Genomic DNA, 27675 nt, shown 5'->3' on the forward strand with positions numbered 1-27675 from the left:
TTTCCATGTAGTGGTATTTAGTTACTAGTTGATTGTTCTCTTATTAAGCAGTTCAAATATATGCAACAGAACTTAGCAATCTCATAACCTGGTCTTAATTGTTAACATTTGTACTTAAACAGTTTTAAGTTTTCTTTCCAATTACAGAGTAATTCCAACATACTATTCCACACATACAAATAATTTGCAGTACATTCAAAGATAACTATACTTTAGGATCTACTTTTGAAAATTGGTTTACATGCAATCAATACTGTGGGAAGGTTGGGTCAATCATACGAGCCCAGGTCATTAATCCACCCCGAATATCCTTCACTGATAATGAGCAGAGTTCGTTGTTTAGCATCTTCTGCAGGATCTTGACTGCCTTCTGTGAATCATTGCCTTGTTTACAGATAACATATACTGGAGGTGGGAAAAAAAAACAAGAATTAAAAAAAAGTTTTTTCACCTATTGTATCTGTGTTCAATGGTGACATATAGTCAAATTCTTTGTTTTGTATAAGTGGTGTTTGCACTTTCTGTAACCGCGTGAGTTTCCTCCAGGTGTCCAAAGGCGTGCGGGTTTGTAGGATAATTGGCTTCTGTAAATTGCCCTGAGTGTGTAGGGAGTGGATGATTAAGTGAGACAACATAGAACTAGAGTGAATGTATGATCGATGGTCAGTGTGCACTTGGTGGGCTGAAGAGCCTGTTTCCATGCTGTATCTCGAAACTAAACAACTCAGTAAAATCATATTCTACATAACCAGTCATAAATAAGTACAAAGGTGCAACAATTAAAGTGCACAGATATTAGTGTAACAATAATATGATCATAGAGCACCACGATGAATGATTAGTTAATATTTAGGATGCATAATTTGAAACAAAGCACTGAGTTAATGACAGGGCTAACTAGGAGCTCTGCTACAAATACCACATAATTTGCAAGGAACCAGCTAACCTTTTGGATTGACAAGTTTCAACAGTTTTATAAAAAGCTCTATATATTATTGATGTTATGTTGCATCATTAAAAATAAATCATCTTGTTTTATTTTTATGATGATGATCCTGGTAGGCTGAAATTCCATCTACAAAAATAAATCAAGAGCCCCCCCTGGTGACAAAGCCCAGAAATATTTGTCTGATATCACTTAGTTGAAATGTCTCAAAGTGTTAAATACACAATCAAAATACAATTTGTTTCGAGATATGTACCGTGTCTCACCATTTTGTGTAAATGAGTTTGAGCTGGTGATGGGGCATGGTACATATTTGGAAACAGATTGCATTTTGATTGTGCATTAAACACCCTCAAACACTTCAGTGAAGCAACATGAGCCAACATTTTCTGTTAGGTGATATAGATGCTAGTACAACATGGGCAAAAGCTCAGTCAGAGAGGTAGTTTTTAAAGAATAAATGCAAGGAGTGACTTTGGGATAGAATTCCAAAGTTTACACACAAACGCAAAATGTGTTGGTCAACAAAACTGGAAATTGGGGATAAGTAAAAACACTAAGAGGAATAAAATTCACACGAGTTAAGGAGGTTGCAGGCGTATCCAATTTCAAACCCAGGATGAGAATTTTTTAAACTGCAGGATTGCTTGTGTGGGAACTATTGACAGCAAGCAGAGGGATACTGGGCAAAGGGGAAGACGTACGATTTTTTTAACTTATTCCTGGCAAGACCCGCAATTATTGGCTTTCCTTAATTTGCCGTCAAACAAGGGCATGAAAGGACATTCTAGGTAGTCAATTCCATTGCAAGGAGATTGGATTCAGACATATATGTGGTGAGGATGGCCAATTTCTAAAGGCCAGGAGTGATTTATATTCATACTCATCGTATTTGCTTTTTGTTCAATGCCTACCGCACCCTCATGGTCGACTGCAGGAAGCGACATGGGGGAACAAAGGTGACGGGTGAGAGGGACATAATGTCCAAGGATGGAGATGACTGGAGGCCTGCAACAGCCTGGGACTTGCCTGGAACAGGCATTGCTCATAAGAACTAGAGTGTGGACTTTCAAAATGGCGCCAAAACATGACGTCTCTTGCAAGCAGGCTCAGTAAACTATTTCTGTACACTTGCTAATGCGTGATCGGGGGTATGGCAATACTCTACTGGACAGTTTGTAAGATAACCAATTTCATTGTGTCAGCACTTTGCACATTTATAAATGATTTCACTGACTTCATTCACAACTAAATGAAATGATTGAACCTGCAACTCTGGAGCTGGGAGACAGCAGTGCTAGATGCTGATTCACTGGGCCTTTTTTAAAAACTAATTGAGGAATTATCCCATCAACAACCTACACACATGAGCTACATAATTAAAAGAAAATGTACCTGGGAAGGTGACCTTATCACTGTCTGCTTTACATCGCCTCTCATTGATGTTATTCTGTAAATGCTTCATGTATTCAACAGTCTTTTCCTCCAATTCAGTCAATGGAATATCTAACATCGTGCATAGGAAACAATACTGAAGACTTAAAAACAAAGATCTGCAGATGCTGGTAAATAGACAAAAGGACACAAAGTACTGGATTAACTCAGCGGGTCAGGCAGCATCTCCCGAGAACATGGATAGGCGACAGTGAAGGAGATCTAATGTTTTTTTAATTTTTTGTCTCGTTTGAATGTAGTTTAAAGTGTTTTTTTTTAACTGGGTATGTGTGTGGGGGCGGGGGGTGGGGAAACTTTTAAAATCTTTCCCCTGCACGGAGAACCCGACCTTTTCTCTGTCGGGTCTCTTGTCGTTGGGGCCTAGCACCGTGGAGCGGCCTCCAACCGGATCGACCTGGGGCTCCAGTCGCGGAGCTGCGGACCTACTTACCATCACGGAGCTGGCCGAGTTCGGAGCGGTGGTGGCGCGCTGCTGCGACCCGACCCCAGAGATTCGGAGGCTCCAGCCGCAGGTCTGGTGGACAGTAACACCGGGAGCCCGCGGGTCCCTGCTGGGAGACCGCTTTTCGGGGCTTCCGCAACGGCGACTACTCCCGCCGAGTTGAAAATTACCTGGAGCGGGGCCTTACATCACCCGGCGCGGCTTTAAATGGCCGCGGGACTTGCTAGCGCCCGCCGGGGGCTCCAACACCAAGACCCGGAGCGCGGCCTTGCATAACCCGCCGCTGCTTTAATGGCCGCGGGACACTTACCATCGCCCGCCGGGGGCTTTGACTCTGACATTGGGAGGAGAGTGAGGAGTGCAGGGGAGAGATAAGACTTTGCCTTCCATCACAGTGAGGAGGAGATTCACTGTGTTTGTGTAAATTGTGTTGAGTCTTGGTTCTTTTTCTTGTGTGTATGACTGCAGAAACCAAATTTCGTTTGAACCTCAATGAGGTTCAAACAACAGCAAATAAATTGTATCATTGTTTGAAGAAGGATCGCAACCCAAAACGTCACCCATCCATGTTCTCTAGTGCAGCTGTCTGACCTGCTGAGTACTCCAGAACTTTGTGTCCTTTTGAATACTGAAGACCTTTCATTTGAAAAACAAGCTGATGGAATATTAATTCAAAATAAATACAACATAGCTGTGGATTAATGTATAAAATACAGTTGATGTCTGGCTGGGAGGTGTCGTTTTTAATTTACTGCAGCAATAATCCAGAACCTGCACTAGTGAGTTAGGGACACACACAAGGGATTAAATATTTGGAAATAAAATGGATACAAAACTGGTTTAAAGACAAAAGTAGTAAATGGTTAATTTTGCAGAGAAGCATAACAGTGGAACCCACAGAGATCAATGCTTGGACCACTGTTTTCTTTCACACCCAGGTTCAGGAGCCGAGAACGCTTCTTCCCAACAACCCTCAGGCTCTTGAACACAACAGAATGCTAGCTAAGCTATGATCTATGGACTGTCTTGGTTGCACTAAGGACTTCAGGCTTTTTTGCATTAGTATTGGGGTTATTGATTCGTTGAATTTCTTTTATTTGTTATCTGTGAGTATTATTCTTTTATTTGTTATCATTAATGTATAATAATGACCTAGACAGGATTATGCAAGGCAAAATGTCCAAATCTGCTGATGTTCACGAAGCTTGGAAGTGTGGCAAACAGTGAAGAGGACAGTAATAGTCTGCAAGGTTATGTAGATAGGCTGGTGGAACAGGTAAACGACTAAAAGATGATGAATAATAAAGAGCAAAATGAGCCACTATGACAGAAAGAGATTACATTGTCCAAATGGTACCATTCTAAAGGGAAGGAACAAAATTATAAAAAGAGACAAAGTGCTGGATTAACTCAGTGGGTCAGGCAGCATCTCTGGAGAACATGGTTAGGTGACGTTTCGGGGTCAGGACTTGTTCCTGGACCTAAAAGATGATGTAAATACATTGGGGACCTGGGGTGGAGGGTATTGCACCGAGGTGTTCCCTGCAACCTGTTTCTCTCGCGGTTCACAGACTCGCCAGCCGCCTGCCACTTTTGCGGGCTGGAAGAGTCTGTGTACCACGTGTACATGGAGTGCGTGAGGCTGCAGCCACTGTTTGAATATCTAAAGGGGCTGCTCCTTGCCCTCTGGCTGCATTTTTCACCCACCATCCTCATCTTTGGACACCCGGTGCGTAGGGGAGAGGGTAGGGCTGAAGATGTCCTGGTTGGGTTGCTCCTGGGCCTGGCCAAGCTGGCCATCCGCGAGTCACGGCGCCAGACGGTGGAGGGCTCTACCCGAGCCAGCTGCCTGCCCCTTTTCCGGGGTTACGTCCGTGCCCGGGTGGGATTAGAAAGGGAATACGCCCTGTCTATGGGCACCCTGAGGGAGTTCCGGGACCGCTGGGCTCCGCAGGGTGTTGAATGTATCCTCAATAAGGATTGTATCATAGTTGTATAGTAGTTTATTACATGTTTGTATTGTATTATGGTGGTGGGTTCTGGCTTGTTTTATTGTAGTGTAATATTATTTTTTAATAATTGAATAAATTTATTTTAAAAAAAAAAAAAAAAAAAAAAAAAAAGATGATGTAAATACAGTGCCCTCCATAATGTTTGGGACAAAGACCCATCATTTATTTATTTGCCTCTGTACTCCACAATTTGAGATTTGTAATAGAATAAAATCACATGTGGTTAAAGTGCACATTGTCAGATTTTAATAAAGGCCATTTTTATACATTTTGGTTCCACCATGTAGAAATTACAGCAGTGTTTATACATAGTCCCCCCATATCAGGGCACCATAATGATTGGGACACAGCAATGTCATGGTGAATTAAAGTAGTCATGTTTAGTATTTTGTTGCATATGCAATTACTGCTTGAGTCCGCGATTCATGGAAATCACCAGTTGCTGGGTGTCTTCTCTGGTGATGCTCTGCCAGAACTGTATTGCAGCCATCTTTAGCTTATGCATGTTTTGGGGGCTAGTCCCCTTCAGTTTTCTCTTCAGCATATAAAAGGCATGCTCAATTGGGTTCAGATCGGGTGATTGACTTGGCCACTCAAGAATTGACCATTATTTAGCTTTAAAAAAACTCCTTGGTTGCTTTAGCATTATGTTTGGGATCATTGTCATGATGTAGAATGAACCGCCGGCCAATGCGTTTTGTGGCATTTGTTTGAACCTGAGCAGATGGGATGTGTGTATACACTTCAGAATTCATTATGCTACTACCATCAGCAGTTGTATCATCAATGAAGATAAGTGGGCCAGTACCTTTAGCAGCCATACATGCCCAGGCCATGACACCCCCACCACCATGTTTCACAGATGAGGAGGTATACTTTGGATCCTTCTCTCCTCCATACTTTGCTCTTGCCATCACTCTGATATAAGTTAATCTTCGTCTCATCTGTCCACAAGACCTTTTTCCAGAACGGTGGTTACTCTTTTAAATACTTCTTGCCAAACTGTAAGCTGGCCATCCTATTTTTGCGGCTAACCAGTGGTTTGCATCTCGCAGTGTAGCCTCTGTATTTCTGTTCATGAAGTCTTCTGCGGACAGTGGTCATTGACAAATCCACAGCTGACTCCTGAAGAGTGTTTCTGATCTGTAGGACAGGTGTTTGGGATTTTTCCTTTATTATAGAGAAAATTCTCCTGTCATCAGCTGAGGTCTTCCTTGGCCTGCCAGTCCCTTTGTCATTAGTAAGTGCATCAGTACTCTTTCTTCTTAATGATGTTCCAAACAGTTAATTTTGGTAAGCCTGTTTGGCTGATGAAACAGTTTTATTCTTGTTTCTCAGTCTCATAATGGTTTCTTTGACTTTCATTGGCACAACTTTGGTCCTCATGTTGATAAACAGCAATAAAAGTTTCCAAAGGTGATGGAAACACTGGAGGAAAGACTAGGTGCTGAGAGCTCTCTTATACCTGCATTAAGGAGGCAATTAAACACACCCGAGCAATTACAAACACCTGTGAAGCCATGTGTGCCTAACATTATGGTGCCCTGAAATGGGGGACTATGTATAAACACAGCTGTAATTTCTACATGGTGAAACCAAAATGTATAAAAATGGCCTTTAATAAAATCTGACAATGTGCACTTTAACCAGATGTGATTTTTTTTCATTAAAAATCTCATATTGTGGAGTACAGAGGCAAATAAATAAACGATGGGTCTTTATCCCAAACATTATGGAGGGCACTGTAAATACTTGAAAGTGCTGGAGTAAGTTGACAGGATGCTTATTAAAGCAAATGGAATCCTAATGGGCCTGTCCCACTTAGGCTATTTTTCAGCGGATTGCAGACGACTGTCAAGTTTCCGGCAGTCGCCTGAAAAACCGGGAACTGGAACGGCGACTGTCAGAGTGGAACACACGCACACACAAACACATCGCAAAGGCGGGGGTCAGGGCAAGCGTGGGGAGCGCTGTATGAAATTCACACGGTACAAAGCCAAGGTGATACAGACACACACCGCGATGAACAGGAAGGTTGACGCTGTAATTAAGACGGCTAGCACAGTGTACGGTAAGTCCTTTAAGGGGGGAGAAGGAGTGGAGACGACTTTTAAGAAGCCAGACAACTTTTAATAAGCCAGAGATACACAGCTGTGAAGATCGGTGGACATTTAACGTTATCGGTCGGTTGTCCTTGGTTCTGAAAACTCCTGCTTACGTTTTTTTTCCCCAACGAGCCAATGAAAATAACCGGTCAGCAAAGGCGATTAACTAAAACTCGACTACCTACAACTACATGGTGACCCCACTACAACTGCACCTACGACTACGGGATTATCAATATCTCCATGGCGACACGTTGAAAAATTTGCGGTGACCATACTGAGGCCGCGACTAGTTCCCAGAATGCGGGAACTCCTCGCGATCATGAAGGAGACTCACCAGAGATCACCAGCGAACATGTGGTGTCCATGTGGCGAGCGCAGAGTCTCCTGCACTCGCCTAAAAAGTTGCCTAAGTGGGACAGTCCCATAAGTTTCATCACTGGAGGAATAAAACACAAATGCTGGGACATATTTTGAAAATCAAACCTGTAGATGGTGGAAATGTAAAATAAAAATATAAAATGCTGGAAATATCCAGCATGCAAGGCTGCATCTGTGAGACGAGAAATAGTGTTAAGAGCCTGTCCCACTTGGTGATTTTTCGGCGACAAAAAAAATATTGCGACACTTGAAAAAACACCGCGCTTCATACGTCATCACGCCGCGTCACCGCCGCAAATTTTTCAGTGACATGATAAGTCAGTCAATGATGCCGGCAGTTGCCGAAAAAAAGCACCAAGCGGGGACTAATGTTTCAGATCGAAGACTCTTTGTCAGAACAAAAGTTGTTTCTGTTCAGACAAAAGGTCTTCGACCTGAAACATTAGTTCTGGAAGTTGATATTTGACATCAGTTGAAGTCAAGGATTAAATTACTGTTTCAAAATCATCATGTATATTATTTGTATCATATTAGAATGCATGACAGGTTCAAGATGTTCAGTTCTGGTAAATTAGAAAACTGAACAACTAGCTGAAGAATCACTGAAAGATCTGAAAATAATTTGATACGTATATCAGTTATCATACAAGAAAGTATTGTAATGCAAATATTGCTCAACATTTACTATTTCTAATTTTATTTTGAAATGCATTAACTTATACAATCAAATAATTATATTATAAGCCAAAATGTAGAAATAAAGAACTGCAGATGCTATTTCATACCAAAGATAGATACAAAGTGCTGAAGTAACTGAGCAGGTTAGGCAGCTTCTCCAGAGGAAAAGGATAGGTAACATTTTGGGTTGGGACCCTTCTTCAGAATTAAAGTAGGGGGGTGAAAAGCTGGACGTGAGAAAAGACCAGGACCAATCGGGGCTGGCAACAAATGACCTCAGACAGGGATGTGCCCTGGTCAATCATTTAATTCTTGCAATGGGTCCCTTTCTCAGACCAACATTGCTGTCCCTATAAATCATCATGAATGGAAAAATAGAACTTCCTAACATTTAGAACCCCAGCACATTATCATTAGTAAACTTTGCAAAATTCAAGTTCAAGTGAGTTTATTGTCATGAGTCCCTGTATAGGACAATTCTTTCTTTGCTTAAGCACACAGAACATAGTAGGCATTTACTACAAAACAGATAAGTGTGTCCATATACCATAATATAAATATATACACACATGAATAAATAACCTGATAAAGTGCAAATAACAGAAAATGGGTTCATAATAATCAGAGTTTTGTCCGAGCCAGGTTTAATGGCTGTGGGGAAGTTGGGCTGACTTGCAATATATAGAACTGTCAGGAATTGGATTAATGGAAGTAATGATAAATTGCACAAAGAGAAACTGGTCAGAATGTAAAACAGAAATTTAAACCAGTCCCCCCCCCCAGTTGTCCTTTCCCATGTAAATATTTAATTTGAACAGAAACAAGAGAGATAACTATTGACAGGTAAAGAGAGAATAAAAGGCACAAAGTGCTGGAGTAACTCAGCGGGTCAAGTAGCATCCCTGGAGAACATGGATAGGTGATGTTTCGGGTTGGCACTCTTCTTCAGACTGACTGTAAGGGGATGGGGGGGAGAGGGGAAGGGGGGAGAGAGAAAGATGGAAGAGGGGCAGGGCAAGACAATGCATGGCAGATAATAGGTGAACACAGGCAAGAGAGGTTTTTGCTGGGGCAATGGTTGGACAAAGGCCAGAGATTAAAAAATTAACAAAGGCATGAGACAAAAGGATTCAAAAGTTGAAAATTGTGAAGTCAGAGGAAGAAATGTAGGTGGAGGGCGATGGGGGAGAGGAGGAATATGTGCAAGAGAGAAGACGCTGGCAAATAAATTAGATTTGCAATAATGTTCACTTCACAACTTGCAAAATAAAAATGTACTCACCATGAAGTGAAACATGATAAGAAATATTTCCATATCTTTTCAAATTTGAATTTTGACAAGACATCTGCTGGGTTGCATTAACAAAGAAAATTATATCCAGCTATCCTGCAAGACACCCAATATAATTAGATCTTTGATGTCTCTGTAGTGACACAGTTGGTAGAATCACTGCCTCACAGCACCAGAATTCTGGTTTAATCCTGACTCAAGGTGGAGTTGTGTGGAGTTTGCACATTCTCCCTGTGACTGCGTGGGTTCCTTCTGGGTGCTCCAGTTTCCGCCCATAGTCATAACACATGTGGGTTTGTCAGTTCATTGACCGTCATAAATTGCCTCTAGTGTGTAGTGAACATGGGGTAATGTAAAACACTAGTGTGCACGGGTGATCGATGATCAGCGTTAACTAGGTGGTCTGAAGGGACTGTTTCCATGCTGTACCTTTCAATTAATTAATCAATCAACCAAGTGCAGCACGAAATTGAAACCTCACTAAGGCAAATCCTTTACTCAGCTTTTGACTTTCAGACATCCCTACCCCACATTTTCACCAATCTAAACTTCCTGCCCTTCAATATCATGTCCTTCATCCCTTCCATATTCACTCACCTCCTGGCCAATTACCTGACATGCATGACATGAACCCAGCTCCTCTCCCACAACCACTTGCCTAATATAGATTGCCTCCTCCAATATAGAATTAATGTTGTGGAAGGTAGACACAAAGTTATGGAGTAACTCAGCAAGTCAGGCAGTATCTTTAGTTTAGTTTAGAGATACAGCACAGAAATAGGCTCTTTGCCCACCAAGTCTGCGCCGACCAGCGTTCCCCGCCCAGTTAACACCACCCGACACACTAGGGACAATTTACATTTTTTTTCAAGTCAATCAGGTTACAAACCTGAATGTCATTGGAGTGCGAGAGGAAACTGGAGCTTCCGTAGAAAACCCACACAGATCACGGGGGAAACGTACAAACTCCGTACAGATTGAAACCGGTTCTGGAGCTGTAAGACAGCAATTCTACCGCTGCGCCACCGTACCACCCGACTCAGTCTTCAGTCTGTCTGAAGAAGGGTCCCAACCTGAAAAGTCACCCTTCCGTTTTCTACAGACATGCTGCCTGAAACTGCTGAGTTACTCCAGCACCATGTGTCTATCTTCAGTATAAACCAGCATCTGCAGTTCCTTTCTACACATGAACGCTGTGGAACTGTAGATGTTTGCAAATCATGATCACTCTCTCCCACCATGCACTGTACAAATAAGCTTTTTTTTTTAATTGAAGGATACAAATAGAGTTAGGTAGGTGGCAAATGTCAACCTCCACCGGTGGCCGAACATCCACCAAGACATGAGGAATATCTTCATCTAAAAGACTCTTATATTCCTAAAATTATGGAGGAAAAAAATTATAATAGTGTTAGCATTTCTGAGCAAGTTAAGAATCTTCAAATAATTTAGAGTTATGAATATTTAAAATAAGCTGCAAAATAAAATAAAAAAACTGTGCAACAATATAAATGCATTCAACTTTCAGGCACATAAAATATGTCATATTAACCGAGCTACCGCACTTTAACTGGTAAACACACACAAAAGATGTATCCTTGGTATGAAAGTAAAGAGGAAGCAACTTACTTGTACAGTTATTCTTTGCTCTCCAGTTAACAAATGAAGGGTTTGACACTGAAATCGGAAAGGGTCAGATGTCAGAATAATAAACAGTAAATGGATATCTTAAATGTCCACTATGAAATGATCACCATTAATCACTGCTTCCTAAAAGGGTATGCAACTTAATCATGAATCACCTTGTATCATTACCACCATATCATAAGAACCAACTAAAATTGGGCTTAATAAAGTGCTGGAGGAACTTAATGAGTCAGGCAATATCTGTGGAGCAAATGGACAGAACCTTTGTGGTTGTGCATCATCGCCAACACAAAGACACTCCATAAAGCATAGGACACAATGTACATATCCCAGAGTTTTGGAAAAAGGTCCCTAAAGTGGACCACATATCCATTCTGACAATATCACCTTTTGTTATATCGAAGCTTCAGATAAAATCGTCCTCTCTCTCTTCTGCCGAACAATCCCTTCCTCTGTAATTGGAAGAGCCCTCAGCCATCGCACCAGCCTCCACATATACCCAATTTCTCGTGTCTTCAGACGGATGTCACCTTATCGTTGCCTTATGATTTTAGCATTTTAGTGTTTATTACCTCCCAGGTCTGCTTCCCAATCAACACCACCACTACTACTACCATCTACTTGGCTTGACATGGAACTGCAGAAAATTGAATCCCTGCCTTTTACTTCCATGCTGCCCATGCCAAGAGCCCCAAACTATCCTCCAAAAGTGCAATCTACTTTTTTTTAGACACAGCATGGAAACAGGTCCTTTGGCCCACCAAATCTACACCAACCACCCATTCATATTGCTTCTAGGTCATCCCACTTTCTTATCCACGCCTTACACATTCGAGGCAATTTACAGAGGCCAATTAACCCATAGTTAAGATTCAAACTCATGGTCTCCACAACAAATATTGCAATTTATTCATCCAATGATTTAATATTTATGCCAACCATACTCTGGGTGTGGCCACTTGGTGTTGGATGAAGATAACAAAGATAGATAACAAGGCTTAGTTTAGTTTAGAGATACAACATGGGAACAAGCCCTTTGGCCGACCGAGTCCACACCGACCATTGACCTCCCGTTCATGCTAGTTCTATGTTATACCACTTGCTCATCCATTCTCTACACACCAGGGACAATTTACAGTTTACAATGCCAATTTACAATTAACCTACAAACCCTCAAGTCTTTGGAACGTGGGAGAAACCGGAGTTCCCGGAGGAAACCCAGGCAGTTACAAAGATAATGTATAATCTCCACACACAGGCAGAACCTGAGATCAGGATCAAACCTGAGTCTCTGGCGCTATGTGGCAGATCTACCAGCTGGACCATCGTGCTGCCTGTTTATTTCATTGAATTTGCTACATCGTATTCACTCGATACAGTAGAATCTCTTTTATGTCAATGTGACCAAGCCCAGTTCGGGAAGACCTATAGTGAAATAAAGAACAATGCCAACAAACAGACCTTCTTCAGTCAGAAGGGTCTTAACCTGCAACATCACCTATTCCTTTTCTCCAGGCATGCTGCATGACCCACTGAGTTACTCCAGCTTTTTGTATCTATCTTCTTCAGTCAATGTTTTCTTTCTTTTTAACACCATTTCATAGCCGGACTCCTCTTAATGTTTACAATGATCCAACACGACCCTGCCCTTGACCTGATCTGTTGCTGCAGAGCCACAGAACCTCTCATAGTCGATCAAATCCTTAACTGTCGGATTCTCGCTGCACACTGCACACGTCGGCTGCTTTTGTCGAAGCTTAATGGTGCGAAATCGAGCTTCAAGAGCATCAAATACCAACATCTGTTGGCTGTAAGATGCTGAAGAGATTTGTGTTAAAGACCATAGCAGGAAAGTGTATTTCTGTCACAGGAAGTGGGTTAACATTGCTAATGAAAGACTCCAGCTGTGTCTGTAGCTGGCGAGTGATCAAATGCATCTCCCAGGTTTTTAAACAAGAAAGCTTTGCGATTTAGCCACACGCACACATACTCTTATGGGATGAAGTCTTATCTGCGAGTGGATCTTTTGCTCCCAAACAGGATTCTGTCATAGTGTATAGGGAACAAGATACTGAATTAGGACATTTCCTTGCACTCTGGCTTTAGTTTGGCTGAGCCATCTCATCAGAGTGCACTTTTAGTGAATGCACATCCATGTCAAACAACTTGGCATCAATAGACCATCCAGCTGACACAGTTCTTGGGTAGTTGCCAGAGAGAATGGTACAAGATTGTATGATAAAATCTTCACTCCATTTGGAAAAAAAAAGAGGAATGGCTAATTCTTCCTTCTCAGTGTGTTACAATGTTCAAAACGTTAACCAAAACAAAAATCTGATAACTGCCATATGGTGACAATAGTTTATCCTCTTGCTGTTAAATAAGCATACAATCCAAAAAAATGAAAATTGAGTTGCAATCCATGAAGACTACAACCAGCATTTTCAGTTTACCGGCTGCTGTCATTTACTGGTGTCGCATAATGCACAAGAGTATTGAAACGTGTTTCATATGCTGCACTTATAACGGAGCAGCTGACATTTGGCTAAAGTTTCACAATAATAAAATCGAATAGGCATGTAACAAAATGAAAAGATACGTCCTATTCCCGATGCAATCTTCAGAACCTCCAGGGCCTGTATACAGCCCAGAATTCCAGGCACTGCAGCAAAGAAAAATATACTTACATTTAATTAATCTTAGAAGAGAAAGACTCACATGGATCAGAATTCAGCAACATTAATGCTGCAATGCAAAACTGTTGCTTTGTTGCATGGCCAAGTAGTTATCATTCTCAAGTTCAAGTGAGTTTATTGCCATGTGTCCCTGTATAGGACAATGAAATTCTTGCTTTGCGTCAGCGCACAGAACATAGTAGGCATTTACTACAAAACAGATAAGTGTGTCCATATCTATCTATATTACTAAAAGTCTGTTCTTGACCGGTTTTGGCCATCTGTGCTGCGATTTCCGAGAGAACGCCGCCACCTACGGCCGTCATTATTGGCCACCTTGCTCAGAGCCCCCCTCCGCCGTATGTGTGCCGAGGATTTTTCCCGTCGATGAAAAATGACAGAGATATTAATGATTTTACAAAATTCCCCATTCTCTCTGCTGCCCCTGCTGGCGGCAGGGGGGAGGGACTATAAAACCAGGAAGTGGTGTGCCTCAATCAGTGTCTGCAAGCTGGAGAAAGGCAGAGGGTCACGTTTCTCTGAGCTGTGAATAACACTGAACACATGTCTACTCAAATGTAAGTGTCCTTAGTGGTTCTAAAACGCTTGCAGAATGTGTCTATTGGTTCTAAAATGTTTGCAAAAAGTGTTTATTGGTTCTAAAATGTTTGCAAAACGTGTCTCTTTTGGTTCTACAATGCTTGCAGAATGTGTCTTTTTTGGTTCTAAAATGTTTTTAGGTTCTCCCCCCCCCTTTCCACCCCCCCTCCTCTCCCCCTCTCCTCTCCCCCTCTCCCCTCCCCCTCTTCCCTGCCCCTCTCCTCTCCCCCTCTCCCCCTCTCCCCCTCTCCCCCTCTCCCCTCCTCCCCCCTCTCCTCTTCCCCTCTCCTCTCCTCCCCCCCTCTCCTCTTCCCCCCCTCTCCTCTTCCCCCCCTCTCTCTCTCCCCCCTCTTTTTCTCCCCCCCTCTCCCCTCCATCCCCTCCCCCACCATTCCTCCCCTAAACCCCCTCCCCTCCACACACCCCTACCCCCTTCCTTCCACCCTCCCTCCACCTGCTCCCCACCTCTCCCCCTCCCCTCTCAGCACACCCTCTCTCCCCCCTCTCCCCTCCATCCCCTCCCCCACCCTCCCTCCCCTAAACCCCCTCCCCTACCCTCTTCCCTCCACCCTACCCCCTCCCTCCCTGCTCCCCACCTCACCCATTCTCTCTTCCCCTCACTCTCACCCTCTCTCTCTCCTCCCCTCCTCCCCCACCTTTCCCCCCTCACCCACCCTCTTATCCTCCTCTCCACCCCCCTATCCCTCTTGCCCCTCTCTCTGTGTCTCTGTCTCTCTCTCTGCCTCTGCCCTCACTCTCTACCCCCGCCCGCCCCCCGCCCCCTCTCTAGATGTGACTGCAAGTTGGGGGCTATGCGTCAGTAGATAGGGTGGTTATGGGGTAAAAGGAGCAAATTAATAATATTAATATAATATCAAGGGGGTAATTAGCGTGAGTGCGGGGTGGGGAGGGGGGATAGTTAGTGTGTGTGACGCTGCGTGCCGCCTTCCCCCCCCCCCACAACCGCACGTTGGGGGAACAGACCCAACGGGTCTGCACTTGGTCTAGTACCATAATATAAATATATACACACATGAATAAATAAACTGATAAAGTGCAAATAACAGATAATGGGTTATTAATAATCAGATTCTTATTAAGAATAAGATTCTTATTCTTCAAAAAAGATAAATGCTTGAAAGAAAAACAATTATTGCAAGGCTATGCGATAATTCTCTGGTTTGACCTAACCATTACAAACTATTTGATTATAATGGAGGCATCTTGTTTCAAAAACGTAGCTTAACAGTAAGAAAGGTAAATGTGATTCTATCTTGCAACCATTTGATCCATTTTCTATTAACTTTGATATTTTGAACATTATTTTTGTTGGACTATGATTTATGATAGTTACATTTTGAAAGACCCCTGGAAGTCCAAATACACAATCAATGATTTATTTTTCACCTAAAGATTATAAAGATTAAGACTGATACTTGCCCCGACTTTCAAGTGACTCTCCTTGGAATAATTGCTCTAACTCTTCTCCAACCCACGAATAATACCGTAAACCCTCGCAATAACAGACTTCTATGTAACAGATATACGGACCGAGGCTTGCATTGCACCTCGCCCCCAAGGTAGTTAAGATGTTGGTAAGTGCACCTCCTGGGACTTGCTCTTAGAATTTGAGGGGGTTAAAGAGGGTTGTTTTTGTTTTTTTTCCTATTTGTTTGTAGGATTTATAATTTGCCCAGTCTGAAAAAAGATCATGGCATGATACTATGAATTTAGCCAAGTACTAGCGTCTTGAATTCATGTTGAATGCATAACTTTGTATTTATGTAGTTCAAATCAAAATCAACATTGAAAAGACTCACCTACACCCAACACTCCTCCATCTGAACAGTTGGTTACAGTCTCTGGTGGTGGTGGTTTTGGATACAGACATCGGTAACAGGGGCCACCATTGTAATTATATACAGTGAGCTGAGAGGTTAACCAAAGAAAGAGTACTGTAAGATATTTTCATTAAAAAAGTCATAAGTATTTTTAATCCCACTCTACCCACCCATGTCTGGCCACACCCATAGCTCCAAGCAATGGACAGTAATTCCACATATTTTTTTTCTCCTGCTTCTTTCAAGATGACATTCTGAACCAGTTTCCCACTTTAATCTTCTGCCTGGTTTCGCTTTTAATGGGATCTTGCCTTCTCAGGAGAAGTGCTTATCCTGCAGCTATTAACAAACAAGTAACTGAATAATGGACCCTTTAAGGATTACATCTTTGCAAAATCACTGAAGAATTGCTGTCCTGTAGTTAACAAGTTCAGTTACGTTATCTGGCAACTGAACCATCCTATCAACAACTAGAGAGCAGTCCCGAGCTGCTATCTACCTCATTGGAGACCCTCGACCTATCTTTGATCAGGCTTTACCTTGCACTAAACATTATTCGCTTTATCATGTATCTGCCGATTGTAATCATGTGTAGTCTCCGGTGACTGGTTAGCACATAACAGTAAAGCTTCTCACTATACCTCAGTAAATGTGACAATAAATTGGAATTTAGGATTTATTGAAATGTGGAACATTTTACTGAGAGCCCGAGCTGCACAAACCCGCTGTTTTATTTCACCTTGAGTTAAGTATTCTCTCACATGTTTAAATATGAACTACCTGCTCCTATTTTAACATGAGGAATACTATTTGAACGTAAACTATCGACATTATCTACTCACTCACTCCATGTAACTGTACATGGGGTTTTTTTCCCCACTGAGGGTGTTGGTGTATAATACGAGCCACACAGTGGTAAAGGTGGGAATAATAATACATTGGTGAGAAGACAAACAGTGCTGGAGTAGTTCAGCGGGTCAGGCAGCATCTAAGAACGTAAATGTGACGTTTCGGGTTGGGACCTTTTCTTCAGACAAGACCTGTTCCTGTGCTATATTCATCTATGTTGTATATTCTATGGATCAAACTAAAACCAGCTCAATTTTATTATGAAACCAATATAAATGGCTGAGTTAAATCAACAGATGAAACGGCTATTCCTACAGCACAGATGGCTGAAGAAGGATCCCAACCTGAAACATCGCCTATCCAAGTTCTCCTGAGATGCTGCCCGACACTGTGCCTTCTTTTGTAAACCAGCATCTGCAGTTCCTTGTTTCTACAAATACATTGGTGAGCTGATTATTATTTATTTACCTGTCCCTCCATTCTGAGAGCACTGGCTGATACAAGTGGCTTCCCATTCAGAACACAGGCATCGTTGACAAGATACCGCGTAGGAACATTGTCAGAACAATCAACTACAATGTCATATTTGAAGAGATTAGTTAAGAAAAACGTAGATGTTCAAATTTTAATTTAACAATAACATCACAAAAAACTCAAAAAGGATATTGCTGAATAAGCTGCGTTGCATTCTTGAAGTTCAATTGAAAGTGATATGGTAGACATTCAACATTTGAATTTAATCTGCAGACCAGAAAGAGTTCCAAGTTAAAACATGGTAGTTAAAAAAAAACATAATTGATTTGAGAAATAGTAAATTGTCGGTTTTGCAGACGTACAATAATGGGACGGCACAGTGGCGCAGTGGTAGAGCAGCTGCCTTACAGCGCCAGAGACCCAGGTTCAATCCTGACTACAGGTGCTGTCTGTATGGAGTTTGTACATTCTCCCCATGAGGGTACTGGGAACAAGGAACTGCAGATGTTGGTTTACAAAAGAAGGCACAGTGTACGTTCTTCCCGTGACCTGCGTGGGTTTTCTCCGGGAGCTCCGGTTGCCTCCCACACTCCAAAGACGTGCAGGTTTGTAGGCTAATTGGCTTGGTAAAATTGTAAATTGTTCCTAATGTGTGTGTGTAGGATAGAGTTAATGTGTGGGGATCGCTGGTCAGCGTGGACACAGTGGGTCAAAGGGCCTGCTTCCATGCTGTGTCTCTAAGCTAAACTAATGATTAAAGAGGACACAGTGGTTATTGTTAATATAGTCCAAATAAATATGTTTAAGTTCTGAAATGTTTTTAAAGTAGTAAAATCAAGGCATTAATTACATTAACCACAGTTCATAATAAAGAACTCTTGCAATGAGGTTTTGTTCCTTTGTAACACAGTATTCTAATTTTGACATCTATTAAGATTGGCATTCATGCTTATACTATTTACCTAAGGACAACACGACTGACAGCAGGAATCACGGAATGCTACAGCACAGTGAGATGCCTAAACAAGATCATGTTGGACCCAAGGAAAATCTCTTCCATTTGAACTCGCAGAGATTTAAGCAACTTTACTTTTGTAAAGTTTTTGTAAAGCAAAAAATAAACTGCTACCTGTAAACATACAAAAACTGTTCAAAGACAGAGAGGGGGGTTATAACTTTAGAGGGAAACTAAACTTGAAACAGCATTATGCTCGGACCAATTTAAAAAGTATGTGTATTTCCATTTGTGGGGTGGTTTTGTGGAATGGTCTTGACGAAACGATTAAACAAAGTATGAATATAATGCAATTCAAAAAAATGTACAAAAGATATATCTTTGAAAAGTACAGTAATGAGGAAGGAGAATGTAAATCTCACAGATGTTAATGGTGCTTGTTCTTTTTGTTCTTTTCTTTTTTTGTTCTTTTTTTCTTAATAGCTTGATTGGAGTAGTTTTATTTGAATTGTCTGTTTAGTTTATTTTATTGAATTTTGCATTTGTTAATGGTGAAGAATGGGGGTAGGACTTGACAAGCATAGGCTTCTTCCTATCCCTTTTCGAACGAGTCTAATGTGTATTATGTCGAAGTAGGCTTTTGATTTTTCGGTTTGTGTATGTACGTGTGTGTGTGTGTGTGTGTGTGTGTGTGTGTGTGTGTGTGTGTGTGTGTGTGTGTGTGTGTGTGTGTGTGTGTGTGTGTGTGTGTGTGTGTGTGTGTATATATATGGTTTTCTTTTTGTTTGTTCATTTTCATCTTTTCTTTTCTTCTTTTTTTTTTGGTCGTTTGAAATAAAAGATATCATTCATTCATTCATACTTACCGATTTATCGCAATTGCCGCAGACAATGCTTTGGACATTCCCACCTTATCCTCTGCATGGAGAACCTGTCTCTGTAGGTTACTGGGCTCCACATCATCATAATCAAGAAGTCCCAATCGCCCTAAATTGACATACAAATATTACAATATATTCCCATAGATCTTAAGCTATTGTCAGTATGAACTTAAGATCTATTTAATTATGTCATCAAAAGTGTTTTATTGTCATATGTTCCAAAGTGGAACAAAGAAATTCATACTTGCAGCAGCACAGCAGATATGTAAACACAATAATAAACACCAGAAACAAAAAGTTCAGTAAACATTTAAAAAATAAAATAATAATAGTGCAAAGACAAACACAATCCCCCCCACCCCTCCACCCCTCCAAGTCTATGTAGTTCAGAGATTATTTGGAGGCCTGATGGTTGTTGGGCTCCCCAGGTAATGTTTTCTGTGCTCCTTTTCAAGAGTCAAGAGAGAGTGAAGAGCATTTTATTACCATATGTCCCGAAACAGAACAATGAATGGGTTACTTGCAGCAGCACAGATATGTAAACATAGTACAACTTTATTTTCAATAGAACCAATACACAAAAGGCAAGAATCAGCTTAACACTGGCTTTTATAGAACGTTACCAATTTTTAATAAGCTCCACCATAAAATTTAGCAATTTTGAAAAATTATGAATAATTTCTCTATGGAGCAGATACTGTAAAATCATTCCTGCAATCTAAATTTGTTTTAATCTTGTTTCTCTCGGTGTCTAAATTTTTAGCTAATTAAGTTATTACATCGGATGGAAGTTGCATTCCAAATCTCATTGTACCTCTGTGCAATGACAATAAAGATATATTATTATTATGAACTGTATTCCAGAAGAGCAGAAATTCAAGCATATTAATACGTTGCTTTCTCTATTGCAGTTTATTAAGTAAGAGAATAGCTTGTTTCTCTTGACATCATCAAAACTTTTGTAATCTACTCTAGTTATTAACATACTCATCACATTGATTGCCTCTAGAAACATAGAAATTAGGTGCAGGAGTAGGCCATTCGGCCCTTCGAGCCTGCACCGCCATTCAATATGATCATGGCTGATCATCCAACTCAGTATCCCGTACCTGCCTTCTCTCCATACCCTCTGATCCCCTTAGCCACAAGGGCCATATCTAACTCCCTCTTAAATATAGCCAATGAACTGGCCTCGACTACCCTCTGTGGCAGAGAGAGTTCCAGAGATTCACCACTCTCTGTGTGAAAAAAGTTCTTCTCATCTCGGTTTTAAAGGATTTCCCCATTATCCTTAAGCTGTGACCCCTTGTCCTGGACTTCCCCAACATCGGGAGCAATCTTCCTGCATCTAGCCTGTCCAACCCCACTCTAGTGTGCAGAATGGATAACAAAGCAGAATAAAGGAAGGTAGGGAGTGAAACGTAGAATTAGCTGGAGAGATGGTGGATAGAATTCGGGGGGGGGGGGAGAAAAATGGGGGACCCAGAGTAGGGAGGGGTAGATGATGAATAGATGTAGGAGGGGAAAGGAACAGGGTGAGGGGGGCAGGGAAAGTGGAAAGGAAGGTGGATACAGGTGGGAGACAGGCTGTGTAGATGAGGAAAGGGAAATTGTAGAATTCAATATTCATGCCATTGGACTGTGATTCCTGTTTATCTCTAAACGAAACTAGATTGTTAGCTCCAAACTTGGATATCAATAGCCAACTCACTAGCGCATGTAGTTAAAAAGCTGAGGTTCTGATCAAGAAGGATGACCTCATTGAAACTTATTGAAAGGTCTAGATAGTGAATGTGGAGAGAATGTTTCCACTCGTGGGAGAATCCAAGACCAGAGGCCATGGCCTTAGAATAAAAGAAAGTACTTTTAGAAAGGAGACAAGGAAGAATTTCTTTAGTCAGAAGGTGGTGAATCTGTGGAATTCATTGCCACAGATGGCTGTGGAGGCCAAGTCAATAGATATTTTTAAGGCGCAGATCGACTGATTCTTCATCAGTAAGGGTGCCAGGGGTTATGGGGAGAAGGCAGGAGAATGAGGTTGAGAGGGAATGACAGATAAGCCATGATTGAATGGCAAAGTAGACTTGATGGGCCGAATGGCCTAATTCTGCTCATAACTTGTGCGAAGCCGTTTTTATAAAATGAAGTGGAAAGTTGGGTCAACATCCTGCAAAAGTCTTTTGGTGGAGAAAAAAAAAATGAGATAGAAGGAAACAAAAATGTAAAATTAAACTCTCACCGATGCCTGCAGCTGCCAAGTACTGTGCAGCAGGGCAGCCCAGCCCCCCACATCCCACTATCAGAACAGCTTTCTGGGACAGGTTTCGTTGACCTATTAACATTAAAATAAAAACTTGCTAAATATAAATTTATGTAAAATTCTACATTGCAGAATATAGAGTCAATACATTTGTGCAGAACAAACGAAGTTTCCTGTCATAATGTTTAGTATAGTTTAGTGTCACATGTACCGAGGGACAGTGAAATGCTTTTGTATCTAGGAACCTGTGTAGGAAGGAACTGCAGTTGCTGGTTTACACCAAAGATAGACAGAAAATGTTGGAGTAGCTCAGCGCTTCTGGCAGCATCTCTGGAGAAAAAGAATTGGTGGCGTTTCAGGTCGAAACCCGTCTTCAGTCTGAAGCATTTTTGCCATTAATACTGATGACTAGAATATTAATTGGACCAAAAATTTAAGTAGAGGTCAAATGTGTGATAAAATAATAACACCAGGGTTACACCAATAGCCTTCGGTTGCGTTCCAATGCCTACATAAAATTACATAATAACTAAATTTCTATTTGAAGGGTTAAAGGCACGAGCTATAAGGGAGAGACTACGAAGCTAGGACTTTATACCTTGGAGTGTAGGAAGCTGAGGGATGATCTTTTAGAGGTATATAAAATCATGGGGGCAATATATAGGGTAAATGCAGAGTCTTTTACCCAGAGAACGAGAATCAAGAATCATAGGTTTGAGGGGAAAGATTTAATAGGAACCAGAGGGGAAATCTTCACTCAGCGGGTGGTGGTCATATCGAACGAGCTGCCAGAGGAGGTAGTTGAGGCATACTATAAGATCATTGAGAAGACATTTGGATGGGTACATGGATAGTAACGTTTTAGAAGGATATGAGCCAAACTTCGGCAAATGAAACTAGCTTTGGTGGGGCATTTGGGTGTCATGGAAGAGTTAGGCCAAAGGACCTGTTTTTGTGCTGTATGAGTACGACTCTTAAGTCTCATTCCTAAGCTATGTAATGCGTTAGTCGTCTTCAATACGCGTGGCTTCCCCAAGGTGTAATGCACAATGTCACACAGCATCTCCAATCTTAGTGAGGGTACAGTTACACTATATACTTTTCTAAGACTGCTTTTAGTCCGAATACAGAGATTGGCCACTTGGTGGAACCATTGAGAACACATTTTCTTTGCACTAGATTGCCACATATACTTTCTTAAGTCTATGCAATTTTTAGTGATGGTATGTGCCTGTTCTCCGTGCCTGCACCGGCATAAACAAGGAATCTTCCCTCACAAGTACTTTCTGTAAAGTTATTTAAACATGCATGAAAGCATGCTGAAGAATCAGAACCCGACAGATTTGACAGAATTCTATCCTCACCGAGACTTGCTACACTGTTAAAATTAAGTGAAACATATTTTCAGTAAAAGAAAAATTATCCATTAACAACAGCACTGTCAATTGAGAAAACAAAACAATTGTTCCAAGTATAAGGGAACAAATTTGACGTAACATAAATAGTTGGCAATTGGCAACAATGCACAAAAGAATAGCAATGTACTGTTCCAGTGTTGTAGGATAAGGATCCTTTAGACTTTAGAGATACAACATGGAAACAAGCCCTTCGGCTCACCAACCCGTACGTACCTTTGCACTATCCTACACACTAGGAATAATTTCACAATTTTTACCGAAGCCAATTAATCTACAAACCTGCACATCTTAGGAGAGTGGGAGTAAACTGGAACCACCGAGAGAAAACCCACATGATCACAGGGGGAACGTATAAACTCCACACAGACAGCACCCATGGTCAGGATCGAACCAGGGTCTCTGCCGCTGCAAAGCAGCAACTCTACCGCTGCACCACTGTGCTGCCCTGATCCAGCCTCCAATCTTCCCAAAACCAAATATTAATCTCACTTCCCAACCTTAATTTAATGAATTTAATTTCACAACCTGCCATTCAGGAACAGTTTCATCCCAAGAGCTATAGCGGCTCTGAACCGGCCCTAATGAGTGCCCCCCCACCCACCCCCTTTGGACAGTCTCCCTCAGATGGTCACGTCAATCAATTCAGCTTGTTTATTTATGTATTGTATTTATTTACCTTTCCTGGACATCAGTGGAGCTGCACACTAAATCTCGTTGCACTGACGTGCAATGACAATAAAAGATATATTATTATTATTATTATTATATTATTATTGTGGAATGTGAACTTCTGGTCTCTGCAGTTATGGCCCAATTCTACGACTGTTACGCTATTATATTTTTGATGTACTATGTGAATACAATTTAGACTAACTCCATATTTTTCTGTCAATACCTTTGACTCCAATTTCTGGAATGATAAGCTGTCTGCTGTACCTCATGATCTCTTCGTTTGAGAGAGACTTTTCTTCCAGAATGGGGATTTCTGTAACTTGCTTAACTAATGTAAACACATTTCCAGAATGAGAATTCTGAAAGAAAAAACATTTATCAAACTGTTGAGATTGAACATTTATCAAACTGAAAGGTTCCATTTGCACAATAGTCTTTAGAATTCCATAGTGGGTTTATAACACCTAAATTGAAATTATCCTAAAGAGCCACTGTGTGATTTTTGACTGTACAGACTCTGGAAAGCCTGGGGTTGAAGGGAAGCCTGATAGATGTATATTTAATTGTGAGATTTATAGATAGGGTATAGGTTATAGCTAGCTAGACAGATTATAGACTATAGAGATACAGCGCAGAAACAAGGCCTTTGACTGAGTCCGTGCCAACCAGCAATCACCCCACATACGAACATTATCACACACTAGGGACAATTTACAATTTTACCAAAGCCAATTAACCTACAAATCTGTCCGTCTTTGGAGTGTGGGAGAAAATGGAGCACCCGGAGAAAACTCTCACGGTCACAGGGAGAATGTATAAACTTCGTAGACAGTACCTGTATTCGAACCTGGGTCTCTGGCACTGTAAGGCAGCAACTATACCACCGTGCACCCTGACAGTTAGAACCTTTTTTCCCCAGAGTGGAAATATCAAATACTAGAGACCATGGCTTTAAGGTGAGAGAGGCAGCATTTAAAGGAGTAGTGTAGGGCAAGGTATATCTTTACACAGGTGGTGGTGGATTCCTGAAATTCACTGCCATGGGCAGTGATGGAGGCAGATATAATACTGGCATTTAAAAGCTTTTGAATAGGCACATGGATTGTAGGGAATGGAGAGATATGGATTATGTGCAGGCAAATAAGAGTTGGTCTTGGCATCATGTTTTTTGCACAGACATTGTGGACCAAAGGGCCTGTTCCTGTGCTGTACTGTTCTATGTTCTAATTCAATGATAAGTGATTCAATATTTATAACAATAATTGGACATGTAAAGAAATATTTAAAAACTGAGCATTCCCTAACAGCAACCAAGAGGGAACCAAACAAAAGTTAAAGTATAGAAACAAATATACCAGAGAGCTCAGCAAAATTAAGTAATGCAAATGACAGAAGACCATGCAGGAATTACAAGGCATTTCAAAATTGATCAGGAGTGGGAGATTGGGGTCACTGAAGATTTATGGGCACAGGGTACAACCGCAGTATTGCCAAATGGTAATTGCTGATGAGGTGCACACATACACATAAATTCAACATATATTGTTTGTGTCCATGTGGTACATGAATAGGAAAGGTTTAGAGGGATTTGGGGGGGATGGGGTGGGCAAAAGTGGGGGGGGGGGGGGGGGGGGGGGTGTGCAAGGGGGGGGGGGGGGGAGGGGTTGGGTGAATGAAGTGTAGTAGAGGGGAAGGTGTGGGGTGGGTGAAAGCCCGCGAGAGGGAGGGAGGGAGAGGGGGCGGAGACGACTGCTCCACTCCCGACTACCTGATGCAGACGGGCGGCCGCTGCCTTCAGCCTCTCCACCTCCTGCTCCTTCTTGGCCAATTCATCCCTCAGCCTCGCTATTTCCGCCTCCATGATAGGCGGCTTCTGCGTCGATCAGCAGCTGCCTTGACTCACAGCCAACTCCGGCTGAAGGCCAGAAATACACGGGAAACAGGGCAATGCGACAGGCAGCGGGTACCAAAGATTATATCTTTGGCGGGTACCGCCAACAGTCGGCACACAACAACCGCGCTCCCGCTGCTCTATCCCACCATCTGCCAATATGGCCGGTAGGACTCCTTTACAAAGATGGAGGGCGGCCGCTCTCTCGCTTATTTACCACGACGGCCGCTCCGTGGTCCGCGATTCCTTTACCGCAATGGCCGCCCTTCACCAATATGGCCGCCGCGACGCCTTCACTCCCTATCTAATATGGCTGCTTTCAGCTGGTGTTGGGCTCCAAAGGAGTGAACCATATTATCGATTTTCTCAAGTAGCAGAATTTTATTTTATCTTTGCGAACGTTACACGTTAATTTTGAACATTATAACACTGCAACTGAATCTCAATCTTAACGTATTGAAAGCAATTCTTAGAAACTTCTCATCTAAGAGTTACATTTATAATGTTTAAGAAGGAACTGCAGATGTTGGAAAATCGAAGGTAGACAAAAATGCTGGAGAAACTCAGCGGGTGAGGCAGCATCTATGGAGCGAAGGAAATAGGTGACGTTTCGGGTCGAGACCCTTCTTTTGTCCGAGAGGCTCCAAGAGTTAAAAAGTAGTGCAGTGCGATGCTAGACATTTTGGCATGAGAATGCCATTTTTGGAGGGAAAAAGACAGGTGACGTTTCGGGTCAGGACTTTGTCTACCTTCTCCAAACTGATGATAACAAAGTGAGGGGATAAGATGGAGGCGAAGAGGTGACAAGTGATAGATGGATTGACACTAAATGCTGGAGTAACACGGGGGAACAGGCAGCATGTCCGGATACAAGGAATGGGTGACGTTTCAGGCTGAGACCCTTCTGTCAGGGGAGAGAAAGACACAGATAAGGAAGGGTAAGGTGTGAAAATGAGACAAAGGGGATAATCAAGGAAAATGTAAAATAGATCATTGTTAGCTAGGAGAAGGTAACAACAAAGCAAACGGAGATAAAATGTAATCGAGGACAGTCAGACTGGTCGGAGAACTGAGAAGGGGGTAGGGATGAAGAGCAAGGGTTATTTGAAGTTAGAGAAGTCAATATTCATACCGCTGGGGTGTAAGCTTCCCAAGCGACATATGATTTGTTGATCCTCCAATTTGCGCTGGGCCACACTCTGAGTTATTCCAGCATTTTGTGTCTATCTTCGTTTTAAACCAGAACTGCAGTTCCTTCCTACACAAGTGATAGATGGATCCAGTTAAGGAGGGGCTGATTGGCAGATATGTCATGTGGGAGAGAGAAGAAGGTGGAGATAGTAATCAAGGCTGGAGTTGAGAAGTGGAGAAGACAAAAGGGCACAAATGGTGAAATCTGATGAGAAAGGAAGGTAGAAACCGAAATGTAGAATGGAGGGATGGTAGGTAGATGGGAAGGGGGGAGTTGGAGGATCCAGGGTATGGAGAGATCTCTTATCGAGTCCACACACAAGATTAGTTGTTCAGCCTGAGCTGAACACAATTCTCGGCATCTGCATAAAATGGTGTCTATCTTGCACTTCTTGTGCGTGCTGGTGGAAAGATTGATGAAAACAGAGCCGCAACGTGAACGCTCTTTCCTTGACCCCAGTAGGGAGAGGTGGGTGATGAGCAGATGGAAAAGGGGAAAGGTACTGGGAGATAGGGGAAGGGGGAGTGGAATGAAAGATGTGCCCAGTGGGTGGTGGGGAGGAGACAGGCTGGGTCGATAAGAATAGGTGTGGGGAGGAGGTTGCGTGAATGCCATGTTCATGCCTTGGCTGCGTCTCCTATTTACCCCTAACCGTTTGTTTCTTTCTGTGAGGTCTTTTAAGATTTACTGCTTCCTGGGATATGGGTTAGGGCAACAGGATAACAGGCCTTTATGGCCAAGTTAATGATCTAGCATTTTCACCAACTCTGAACTTGAAGGGTACCGCCTCAGTGTAATCTGCCATTTTACACTTTTGTAGTTAAGTATGATTATGCCTTTGTATAATTTTTTACTGAACTGTATGAAAAATAAGAATTTTACTGTGCCTAGGTACATGTGACAATAAAGTACTATTGAATGGATATGCATTCTCAAGGGAGACTACAATGACTGTGACTTGGGTTTGATCCTGACCTCAGGAGCTATCTGCACAGTTTCAATGGTTTCAT

The 27675-nt window shown here is 42.0% G+C and overlaps 1 protein-coding gene and 1 long non-coding RNA gene across 2 annotated transcripts; one reads left to right on the top strand and one right to left on the bottom strand.

The window, feature by feature from the left end:
• Positions 1-25658, bottom strand: mocs3 (molybdenum cofactor synthesis 3). The gene is made up of 13 exons (XM_033025441.1): positions 25351-25658; positions 23806-23941; positions 21472-21564; positions 19218-19338; positions 17589-17663; positions 17391-17508; positions 16053-16161; positions 13557-13619; positions 12612-12775; positions 10940-10987; positions 10592-10688; positions 2342-2452; positions 1-405 (listed from the first exon to the last, which is right to left on the bottom strand). Exons 1-13 carry the CDS (start codon positions 25441-25443, stop codon positions 248-250), a joined length of 1386 nt encoding a protein of 461 aa, XP_032881332.1. The 5' UTR covers positions 25444-25658; the 3' UTR covers positions 1-247.
• On the top strand, positions 10953-27159 carry LOC116975980. Its single transcript, XR_004412829.1, has 3 exons — positions 10953-11002; positions 17023-17029; positions 27149-27159. It is a non-coding gene; the product is annotated as an uncharacterized LOC116975980 (long non-coding RNA).
• Positions 27160-27675: the final 516 nt, after the last annotated feature.

The sequence above is a fragment of the Amblyraja radiata genome, chromosome 8 (assembly GCF_010909765.2).
Source record: "Amblyraja radiata isolate CabotCenter1 chromosome 8, sAmbRad1.1.pri, whole genome shotgun sequence".
In the NCBI taxonomy this organism is placed as follows: domain Eukaryota; kingdom Metazoa; phylum Chordata; class Chondrichthyes; order Rajiformes; family Rajidae; genus Amblyraja; species Amblyraja radiata.

Coding starts and splice junctions, on each gene's coding strand:
- mocs3 (XM_033025441.1), bottom strand. CDS start 25,443: ATGGAGGCGGAAATAGCGAGGCTGAGGGATGAATTGGCCAAGAAGGAG. Junction 13,620..16,052: donor TGGAGGAGTGTTGGGTGTAG/GTGAGTCTTTTC, acceptor TCTTTGCTGCAG/TGCCTGGAATTCTGGGCTGT. Junction 406..2,341: donor TGATAAGGTCACCTTCCCAG/GTACATTTTCTT, acceptor TCCCACCTCCAG/TATATGTTATCTGTAAACAA.